Raw genomic sequence first — 11,439 nt, forward strand, 5'->3', positions numbered from 1 at the left:
TGGGGGTGGGGGGTGGGGTTCTGGCTATAGGGGGCCAGTGCTGGCCAGTCTGTGGCAAAAGTGAGGATTTCACGCTAGACTTGCAGCCAATGCCGTGTTACTAATCTGACTGGCTTCAAAGGGCCTGCAAGGAGCCCGAAGGCCCCCCTCTTTGATTCATCCCCTTTAGCTCCTCCGGCTCAGCTCGGAAATCTCCCCAATATCTGAATGCTGTGTCCCTCCAGCCCAGGCCTTCCTTATTTTACTTTTAAGCCCCCGTCATTCCCTCCTCGCCCTCTTCTCCTCACTCAGCAACACTTTAAACGTGCTGCACATCACTCTGGACCAGAACGACTCCCCGTTCATTTCTGTTTCCTTATTTTCTTTCATCTGGTGCGTGAATTGTTGACCCATCTCTGTCTCCACCCCATCATTTTTTTTTAGATCAAGAGTTCTAAAAACAGAACAAAGGAAGAACATCACTCTCTTTTTAGTCTGAGTTTTATGCTTTCTGACAGCGACGTTTGAAGTTTCTGCCCCAGACTCTGGCGGCAGAAAGTGTGTGTGGCAATTAGATAAATGCTAGAATGCTGACCCTTTTGAAAAGAAACTGTTTATGTGTGTGTGTGTGTGTGTGTGTGTGTTTGAGTCATACACCAACAGCACGCCAAGCATCTCGCTAAACTCAGATGTTTTTTTCTGTCCGCGTCCCTGTGTACTTGTTTGTGCATGTAAACAGTGCGTGTAAACACACACGATGTCCTTCATGTCCCGTACCACAACATAGATCCATAACATGGACAGGAGAGGAAGTGTGTGTGTGTGTGTTTAGGAGGGACAGGCATGAAATGGCTGCTGTATCAGCTCACTGCTAATTAGAATTCATCACTCACTTTCAGTAATTGGCTTTTTTTGTGCACGTCTAAAGGGGGGGGGTGTTCAAATGTCACCAGGCGCCCGGCGATCTATACATGACATCAGATTAAATGAATACATGAATTCCAATGAAAATTCCCTTTTGTGGCTTTGACAAAATGGGTCCAGAGGACACGGCTCGGGGGCGGGGGTGGGGGTGGGGGTGTAAGTAAGAGCAGAGTTGGATCTCATGTCTGCATGAACAGTGTTTTGGCCAACATTGGTCATTCAAGATGGCCGCCACAGCTAGACAACATGAGCAAACACAAAAACAGCCACAGCGAAGTCGATTTTACTCATATTCAGCTGAGGTTTTGTGTGGCTGAGTTCTGATTGCTCAAGATTTGTTTTTAAAAGCGACCCTGTTTTTCTGTTAGTAAAACATCTAATGAACCATGGGTTAGATCTTACTAAAACTCTGATTTAGTAAGCCACCTGAATTCAACATGGAGGTCATGTAGAGACATTCATTATCTCGTTGGTCTGCTTAAATTTGCTCCCTTATGTTTGAAAAGCTCTTTGGGACGGCAGAATGCAGCTAAGGAGACTCTTTAGTGTGTGTGTGTGTGTTTGTTTTGTAAGTCATGGCCAGTTGCAGGTGGACGTCACCCTGCACAGCTCACAGGTGCTGAGACATGGTTGCAAAGTGATACAGAAAGAAGAAATAAGTGTGTCAGTGAGGCAGAGACACTCCACAGCGATAGGAGAGAACAAACCTGGCCAGCTGGTTGTGTACACAGATGAGAGAGCTGATGAATGCCAAACATTTCCCCTCCGTGCACTCGTGTTGTTGAACCGCTTCTTCCGTGGCTGCCAGAACGCGCTCACTGTTTGCAAATGTGTTGTACAAGATAATACCTCCTTTGTTGTGAGCGTGAATCGTGTTAACATTTTGAGACGCTGCATTGGAATTAGTTTAAAATGACAGATACTCATAAACCGGATAGCTCCGCGTCTTCTTGTCGTTTGGTGTTTACTTCTTCTTTGTCTGCTGTGGGTGGTCGGCTGTTTGCTTTGGTTTGGTGTGATCAGACAATGCCAGTCTGTGCGACCAGCCAGCCGAGCACAAAAGCCGCCATTGAGAGCATGGCCAGAGTAACACTGGCAGCGGCTTTGTACCACAAGTCACTGGATGAGAGAAAGTGGGCATTGACACCACTGATGTTCGTTTGGTTTAATCTCACTAACCCTTATCTATGGCCTCAATGCTAACACAGACTAAGTCATCCTGAGCACTGTTTACATGAAAAACCTCACTTTTCCACTGCCAGTCTTATAACTAGATTATTAAAGCATGTATATATTTGTTGTTTCCTCTTCCAGCTGGTCATTTGGGGTGCTGATGTGGGAGATCTTCACTTTAGGGGGCTCACCTTACCCCGGCATTCCTGTTGAGGAGCTTTTCAAGTTACTTAAAGAGGGCCATCGCATGGACAAGCCCGGCAACTGCACCAACGAGCTGTAAGTTTAGCTCTTTTCCAACCAATCTGCTAGCCGAGCACACACTGATTCTTACTCTGAGAGTCGTGAGCAGCCCAGCTTTCATTGTGTCTCTGACTTCGGGACTGTGTGTGTCCGCTCTGTCAGGCCTCTGCACAGCTGTACCTGTCTGCTATCAGTGTCCTCATTCAGAATAAGATCTCTGCAGTGAACGGACAATGACCCTGCTCTGCCAGGCTTCAATGAGGATACATTACAGAACTTAAAATACTAGCAGCGGAACAAAAAAGTCAGAGAAAACCTTTTTTATTTTGGTTCATTTGTTGATGAAGAAGGACAAATGTTCCAGTGGCAAATTGGGAAGCTTGACATCTTAGTTGGGAACTTCAGTTTGGGCAGTTTACTCATACAGAGCCAGTTCAAACCAAAAGTCTCTGATGCAAAAAAGCAACAGCTTCAAATCTTATTAAACTTTGGAAAATACAACGTGAATGCTGTATGACTTTGGTGAAATTTGCTGAAGTAAAAAAAAGGAAAACAGAGGCTACAACGAGCAGAAAACGAGCTAAAAACTACAGAATGGTAAAAAGTAGCAACAGATGCTAAAGCTAAAATTAGCACAAAAAGTGGAAATACGGTAGCTAAAAGCTTAAAGGATTAAAATGGTATCTAAAAGGTAAAAGTAGCTAAATAGTAGCTAAAAATGGTGTCTAAAAGTCAAAAAGGAGCATAAGAAGGCAAAAATAAACAGTTTTAAAAACATTTCAAAGGGAAAAATATTTTGAAAGTTATTTCTATGAGAAATTTTATCATAAATAAAGTTAAATACTTTGAAAAGTATAAAAGTTACAAAAAGTAAAGGTTATAGCACACTGTTCTTGATGTGTGAATGGTTAAAAAAGTAAGCAGAAGTAATTTGACTCTATAAAAATATGGATTGAATTATAAACAGGAAAAAGAAAGTCTGAATTCTGACTTAGCATTGCTAATTTTAGCTGCTCATTTGCTCATTTTAAGCTACTATTTTGCTGACTCAGCATTCACACTGTTTCATGAAATCCAATTTCAACCAATTAAAATGCTTTCAGAGTTAGTATTTTAGAAAATACCAGTTAGTAAAAAGTTGTATGAAGCGTCAAATCTTTACTTTGACATAATGTCCCACCCTGCACAAGGTGGCAGACAACAATGGAGAGAAATGTCTCCCTTTTAACAGGAAAAAGCTAATTTTTCTGAATCAGAATATTCCGAATATTAGTAAAATTGCGCATGTGGAAGAAAGAGGTCCTGGTAACATGTTTTCATATGAGAGTTAAACGACATGTCCTGGTCCTGGTTTAAAGGTTCATGACATTAGTTAAGTAAATTAATGCCATCCAGAGAAAGTGAAAGGCAGCAAAGTTTGTTCTTAAGAAGCTCAAAAATCACAACCTCTGATTTGTCTGAATTTAAAAGCAGAAAATTAAAAGTCATCTCCATTTTTATGTCTCAAAGACATGCTGGTAACCAAAGTAACCAGTTGAATTATTATGGTTTAATGAATACATATAACTGAGTATCATCAGGATAATTAAATTTATCACATGCTGTCTAATAATTTCACCTTCTGGAAACATAAAAAGTAAAGAGTGTCGGTCCAAGCACCCAACCCTGAGGAACTCCATCACTAACTCTGCTGTATGAAGAAGATTCATCATCATAATTCGTTTTTCCATCTCTTTGTCCACTCTTCTTCTTTGTCTAAGCTGATTTTTGTCGTTTTTTTCCTCACACAGGTACATGATGATGAAAGACTGCTGGCACGCCATTTCATCACAGAGGCCCACCTTTAAGCAGCTAGTTGAGGATCTGGATCGAATCCTCACCCTGAGCACCAACGAGGTGAGGCTCCTCACACCTCTCAGCACCTTTTCTAACCATATTTTGTAGAAGTTTCGTCCCCTTTGGGTGGTCAGATTTCACGCCCTGTGTGCCTTTTTTTCTGCAAGCATGAATGTCTGGTATAATAAAACAGCAAATGATGATTCTCACAAACCTTTCCATGCAAACTAAATAGACGTTTTGCAAGAGCACGCAGGGTTTAAAATGAATATCGCCAAGAAGTTTATGGAGCTTGGTTGACAAAAGCCTAATCGGTCAGTGAAAAATGACTGCCTGACCTGATCCTGGCTCAGTGGAGCCACTGGCGCCCCGTCATCACTCCTTATAACGGCATGTTTTTTTCCATTCCCCTCTGTCTTGTGTGATATCCATGCACAGATCTTAAAAAAGGCTTCCAATGGAAAGCTGTCAAAACTTGTCTGCACTGGAGCTTCATGAATCCATGCCAAGAAAGCCCAGCTTTAAGTTTGAACTTTTGAAATGTAATAAAGCACCCCTTTTCTTTCATTTTTCCCTTCCCCCTCCTTCACCTCTACCCCAAACCGCTGGCAGATGTGGAGATCTGTAGTAATACGAGCCTTTTCGTGTTGAGCTGGAAAAATGGAAGCCAGCTCTCGCTCTCTCTCTTTTTTTTTTTTTAACAAAACCCCAAGAACTCTTCCTCTTACACAACGAGTCGCAGTAACAGCCATGAAAGTCAAGGAGAGTCGAGGGTAAAAGGGGGCCTCAGCAGACACAAACATCTTCACAGGACTGGACTGAGTCAAAAATTAATAACAAGATTTCTTGAGGTTTTCATCTTCCCCTCTCATGGCGGTTAGCTGTGTTCTGCCAGCTTCTTGATTTCTTTCCAAACCATCTCTCATTGTTTATGTCAGGCGTTCCGACGCCAGATTTCAGATCTGGTTTGACTGAAATTATGTGAGAGGATACAGTAAAGGCCAGAGTTTTACAATCATCCTAAACCAACTGCGCTGCGATCAGGTCAAAGCCTCCTTTCTTTAAACCAGCAGCCCAGCTCTCGATTTATGACTTATTATTTGTGCAGATATTTTCTTAGAGTATCCAGTTGGAGATTAGTTTTCAGTTCCATTTTAGAAAACTTCCCTGAGTGATTTGGAATGGTTCACATAAATATAATAAAGGTGATACTGTTCTCCCCCGCCTCAGGAAAGTCCCAGCTCTGAATTTATACTCCTCTGTTTGTTCTTGGTCTTTTGCCATAAACATTATTGTTTTCCACGTTTTTTTAGTTTTTTTTTGCCCAACTTGCGATTTTTGGCATCTATCCATTTCATATCCAGTTTTAACCATTCGTATACCAAAACATTCAGCTCATTAACGAGATGAGTGCTCTGACTTTTGGTTTTTATAACTTTATGCTTTTCAGAATATTTAGCTTTTTTTAAATCCAAAAAAAGTTAAAAACAAAAGCAGCTCGACGTTTCGCTTCTCATCGCTATTTTTAACTTTTAGCTAGTTGTGTTTAGCTCTTTATTTATTTATTTTTAAGTTAGCATTTAGCCATCTTGGTTTCAGCTTCTTCAGCAAAGTGAATCAGAGCTCAGCATTAACACAGAATCTTTGCAGAAAATACGATTTCTTGAGTATATTTCTTTCCTTGTGTATCTTTTCTAACGCCGCCCTCCTCTCCTGTCTGTCTCGTGTCCGCAGGAGTACCTGGACCTGTGCACCCCGACGGAACAGTATTCCCCCAGCTTCCCGGACACTCGGAGCTCCTGCTCCTCCGGTGACGACTCAGTGTTTTCCCATGACCCTTTACCGGACGAGCCCTGCCTCCCGAAGTACCAGCACATCAACGGGAACGTGAAAAGATGAGCCTGCGCCCGGCTGTTCCGACCTCAGCGACCCTGAACGCACGTAGCACAGAAATCTTCCCGCCCCTCTTTTCTTTTCGTCTGGCTCCCGGTGGACTAATGGACCCAGACAGGACGGGGCTGCTGTCACACATGAAGTCTCACAGGAGAGGACAGGAACCTTACAGAAGCTATTTTATACTGACTGAATGATCTGACATTCCCTCGGGATGCTCCTCCTCCTCCTCCTCTTCCTCTCTCCTATAAACATGCAGCTTTTTTCCTCATATTTTGGTTCTCATCTTTTTTACCCAGAAGTTCAACAATGCTCCTCGTTCGCTGGTTTGTCTGCAGCGACTGTTGCTTGCTCCTGGAGGAATGTGTGGACCCATATGAACTTAAAAACAAGAACTAGGAATTAAAAATAGGAAATAGACTTGACAGCAGAGCTTCGACTAACAAACAGGAATAGGAGGACAGAAAATATACCTGATTATTTTGTAATATTGGTGCATTTCTCATGTTTCCACATTTATTCAAGAGAAAGACTACACATTATAATGTATAAAGCTGGTTATATTTGTAAATATATTCAAATATGTATAAATATATATATATTTACTATGAATTATTTTTTGTATGGACTCGGAAACAACCCCACCTCCCCCACCCTGCTTTAATGTTTGAGGCAGGTTTGCTAACAGATGATGTGTCCTATATTTCTTCTCACACACTTTGATACACGCAGAAACACTCTTTCAATAACAGTTGAGTTTTGACTTTCAGGGACTCTGGTAGCATGTTAATTTATTGACTTATGTACTTTAAAAATCAATCAAAAATAATAAAAAACATGGCAGAAATGATTGCATTAATGATGCTGAAAATATGAAAATAATCCATTTAAATGTATGGTAATTTAAAAATAATCTTTCAGCATTAAAAATATTTTAGATGATTGGAAAAATGGAGGTTTTGTAAGTTTTATATATGAATGTGAATATTAAGTTAAAATTTTAAAAACTGTACATTTTATAGTCATCTAATCCATTTTCTACGTAGAAATTGATGCCAGTTTTTTTAAGTATTCTTTAGAAAAATGAGATTCTTTTTGGATATTTATACATAACTAAAGGACAAGATTTTGGAAATACCTACCTACTAGCAATCTGCTTCCTTGTTTAGACTCAAAATTCACACAGCAGGAATCTGACAAAGTATTAAATGTTTCAACTGGTTGGTTTTTCTTGTCAATTTCTACTGGACCAACATTAGGATGTTCTGCAGGTACTCATGCTACGTTTGCAAAAGAAATGTTAAAAAATAAATCCCTGTATAAATCTCCGACTTTACTGATTATTTAAGTTGTAAAGTGTTTCATTTGTTTGTTTTCTCAGCGATGAAAGGATGCACGTTTTGGATTCTGTTAGAAAAAGACAAGTTTTCTAGTTTTCAGTTCAGACAAGTAAAATAAATCTAAGGCAGGGGTGTCCAATCCTGGTCCTGGAGGGCCACCATCCTGCATGTTTTCCTTGTTTCCCTGCTCCAAAACACCTGATTCAGAGGTTAAATCACCTCTTCATGTTCTGCAGAAGCCTGTTAATCACCCATTGATTCAGATCAGGTGTGTTGGAGCAGAGGAACAAGTAAAACCTGCAGGATGGAGGCCCTGAGGACCAGGATTGCTTCCTCTGTTGTTCTTAGCTCTTTCACTGACCTTCGTTTAGACCAGGTGTGGGTAATCCTGGCCACCATCCTGCAGGTTTTACTTGTTTCTCTGCTCCAACACACCTGATTTCAATCAATGGGTGATTAACAGGCTTCTGCAGAACATGAAGAGGTGATTTAACCTCTGAATCAGGTGTGTTGGAGCAGAGAAACAAGGAAAACCTGCAGGATGGTGGCCCTTTAGGACGAGTGTTGTCCCCCCCTGGTTTAGAGAAACAGACCTCACTGGGCTGTGACCTTTTGGCAAATAGCATTCCCAAGGAAGTCTCCAAAACATTTGTGGGGTTGCATTAGTCACAGAGGCTTGTAGATTTGTCACTTAAAATTTTGAACATGCGACAATTAAAGAAAAAAAGTTGCACAGTTGTTTTAAACTCTCTTATTTTGTGGTTGTCTCCAATCTGTTTTAATGGCACTTTGCTGCCCTTTCTAGTGTCCAAATCAGCCTTTAGTTTCAAACGTGTACCCGAGTAGATTAAAGCTACTCATCGCACAAATCTTAAAGACCAGGGGGAAAAGAAAAATCATCAAGAAACAAAATTGGTGCAATAAATAAGAAATTAGTTTTCCTTTCACTGGCATGCTTTTAGACAACAGCAACAACCCCATTTGGTCTTAGCCGTGTTCAGACTAGCCGTTAGCTCATCAGTCATGTCAGAATGAACCTTTCTCCTAACTGAGATCATTCAAAGCGCCATCTACCACAGGTAAGGTATTAACTTTTCTACATGTCTGTCCAGATTCAGAATGGTCAAGCTCAGCTCAGCTGATGAATAAACCTGATAGTTTAATTCTGTACGTCGATCCGTCTGACACAAGCACTAATAGCAGGACTGATTAGCTGATTGATTTTCTTTATGCTCTTATCAGAACTGATTTAATTCAACAGAGCGAGCAGCTGATTTACCTAATCTGATTTAAGTTAATCACTGCAGCTCTGTTAGTGAGGATGATTGACTGTGGCAGCCGTGACTAAGACTGTTTTTTGTAATATTTGTTGGCTTGCACAACATTACACCCCCCCCAGAGAAACCCAGTGCAATATAAAGCAGAATGGTTGCACGAAAATAATGGACATTAACAATTTCCTATAAAGATTTAATTATTTCAGGTGATCTCTGATATTTATCATAACAGAACAGGATGAAAATATGAATGGATAGTTGTTTCTTTCCTAAACGTGAACCCGGACACACTCCAAGGTCCGGCTGGTGTTAAATTAACACACAACAAGTTTAAGTCCTCCATTAGACGTGTCTCCTCACGTCTCCAGGAATCGACAAAAAAAAAAAGGGCTTGGAGGGAACAGTCAGGCAGACACATTCCTCCTTTTTTCCATAGAAAACCAAGGAAGAAAGCAGCTTTGGAAGGCTGGAGGCGGATCGAAAAAGAAAAAGTGGCAGGATGAACCATCGCAATCCACCCTCATTAAAAGGGGTAGGAGTGGAGAGAAAGGAAGCCGGATATCCACAGTGGCTTTTTCAGACTTTTATTAGAATGACTGACTATTGTGTTGTAACCTGACGGCACACAGGGAGGGGTGAAAGAGGATTAGGTTGTCCCTTTTGGACAAAACACTGTCTGGGATGTCTCTGCATTTAAGTGTTTACCTATAGTGTATTTTGAATTAAAGCTACTTAATGATTTCATTATAATGACTATCAGTCAGAAATTTGAGAAGAGCGATTAGGAGCAGAATTAAAAAAACACAAAACTCTAATTAAGGGTGCGAGTGCATAAGAATTGTTACTGTGTAGTGGTTAGTCTTACTTTTAAGAAGCTTGTTTTCCTGCAGCTTTGGAAGAACCCATACTAATCTCATCAAAACGTGAAGCTTGACTGGGATTAGTGAGCTGTGACTTTTGGCAGGAGTACATTGCACGCCGTTGAAGACGTTTGTAAAAAACTGCAAAATAAATCCACTTAATGAAATGTTGGTAAAATGAATGAGAAAACCCTGGACCCCATTGTGGGTTGTCAAACAGCAACAGAGGGGTCATCAGATGATTTCCAGTCATCAAATAAAAATGTTAATTTTGGGGACTTTTTCCTAAATCCACCCCAGAGAACACACATCCAAACTCCCATTGACTTCCACTGTATCTGAGCTCAAAAGGCTGTTTTTAACTCATCATATCTCCTACATAAAAGTGTAGAGAGTGTGTTTAACAGCCATTCTCTTACTTCTAGTTAAAATGCAGCCCCGATCCTCACTAATAATAAACACAAGCTGCGACAATCAGGCAGAGCTTTAAATGAGTTTTCATTTGGACGGCTGAAGATTAACCCGCTGACCCTCCAATGTTGGTGTTGCGTGTCTTCAGGGAGGCAGAGGAAAGGCTTAAAAATGCGAGGAGATTTTTTAAATTCTTCCTTAAAGTTATACACATTATTGTATTGTCACTAAAGACTAACCCCCCTGTGTTCAGAGGTGAAAGGGTTCAAATGGGAGATAAACAGTAGCTCTTTGTTCATGAAATGTTTAACTTCACACTTCATTTGATTTTGCTCTAAACACGAGGCTGTTTGTGACAGATCGATGAATCATTCTGACGGACAGTCGGGCTGCTTTTCACCCGGGATCCCCCTGCATCCTCGGCTGTGGCCCCGCTCTCTGGTGCTCAGCCATCTGCTGGGGCCCGGCGTGTTTGCACAAGGCTCGGCCCTCTGGAATGTCAACACAGAGGAGCCCCCCCATCCACACCAGAGATAAGACCCCAGCAGTTCCAGGACAGGAGGAGGGGTCAGAGACTCGGAGGCTGTGAAGTAGGAGGGTGACTTAAAGTTCAGCATGAGCTAATCCTGAGCAGAACACTTTCACCCCTCAGCAGATCCGAGCGGAACAAGCTCTCCTGTTTTGTCTTCTTGCCTTACTTCCTGCATTTAAAGCAAATATTTAACTACGCCTGGTGCCCAACAGTGTCTGAGTATCTGTACGGGTCGTGTTCCTCAGCTTACCGTTTGCAGAGAAGGAGAAAATGAACGGTTCATCGCTGGGTCAGGGCTCAGGAGAGGGAGGGCTCTGCTTGTGTTTGATTAAGGGTTTGCGAGGCTCCGTGTCTTGTTCTGCGTGGAAGAACAAACAAGTTAGGAGTGTGTTTGTGTGCGTGCATGTCGATGGAGGCTGGGCATGGAGCTTATTGCCTCATGAGATCTTCCAAACATTGTCTAACTGTGTCTGAGGAACTGTAAATCACAGACTCAGTCTAAATGCTGGCTTTGCTTTGTGGAAGAGGTCTGGGCTCCTGGAGCGCAGTCGGTGGAAAAAGAAAAGCTTTAATTGGATTGTTTAGAGGGAGAATACAGAAGAGGTCTGAGTTTTTCTGCTTTTGTTTGTTGACAAACATCGATTCAAAGGGAAAGATGTACCCCATTTCAGAGGGCTTGGCCACTTAAAAAGTGACATCAGCCCTGAAACATGTGGACAAATCACGACAAATAAAACAAAAACAGGAAAAAAAAGTATTTTCTGTAATAATGCGGTGAACGCCAAGCTGAATGACTTTACTGAAGAAGAGGAAACTGAGTTCAAACTGAAACCCTGAAGTTTTTAAATAAAATGAAGAGATTTCAGTGTATTTCTATGGGCAAATCATTTGTAAATAAAAGTGAAAAGTTAAAATAATATAGCATAAATCTCCTGAATGAGCTGAACGTTTTGATACATGAGTGGCTAAAA

At 41.3% G+C, this 11,439-nt stretch overlaps 1 protein-coding gene across 6 annotated transcripts in view; it reads left to right on the forward strand.

Moving 5' to 3' along the window:
* The window catches only part of fgfr2 (fibroblast growth factor receptor 2), a 40,381-nt gene extending 33,005 nt beyond the window's left edge, over positions 1 to 7,376 (forward strand). For all 6 annotated transcript variants that reach the window (XM_017424262.3, XM_017424263.3, XM_017424264.3 and 3 more), the window contains 3 exons: positions 2,218 to 2,355; positions 4,110 to 4,215; positions 5,890 to 7,376. In XM_017424262.3, the coding sequence (XP_017279751.1) occupies positions 2,218 to 2,355; positions 4,110 to 4,215; positions 5,890 to 6,054 (409 nt within the window). In that variant the 3' untranslated portion in view covers positions 6,055 to 7,376. The remainder of the gene's footprint in view (positions 1 to 2,217; positions 2,356 to 4,109; positions 4,216 to 5,889) is intronic.
* Positions 7,377 to 11,439: the final 4,063 nt, after the last annotated feature.

The sequence above is a fragment of the Kryptolebias marmoratus genome, linkage group LG22 (assembly GCF_001649575.2).
Source record: "Kryptolebias marmoratus isolate JLee-2015 linkage group LG22, ASM164957v2, whole genome shotgun sequence".
Taxonomy (NCBI): domain Eukaryota; kingdom Metazoa; phylum Chordata; class Actinopteri; order Cyprinodontiformes; family Rivulidae; genus Kryptolebias; species Kryptolebias marmoratus.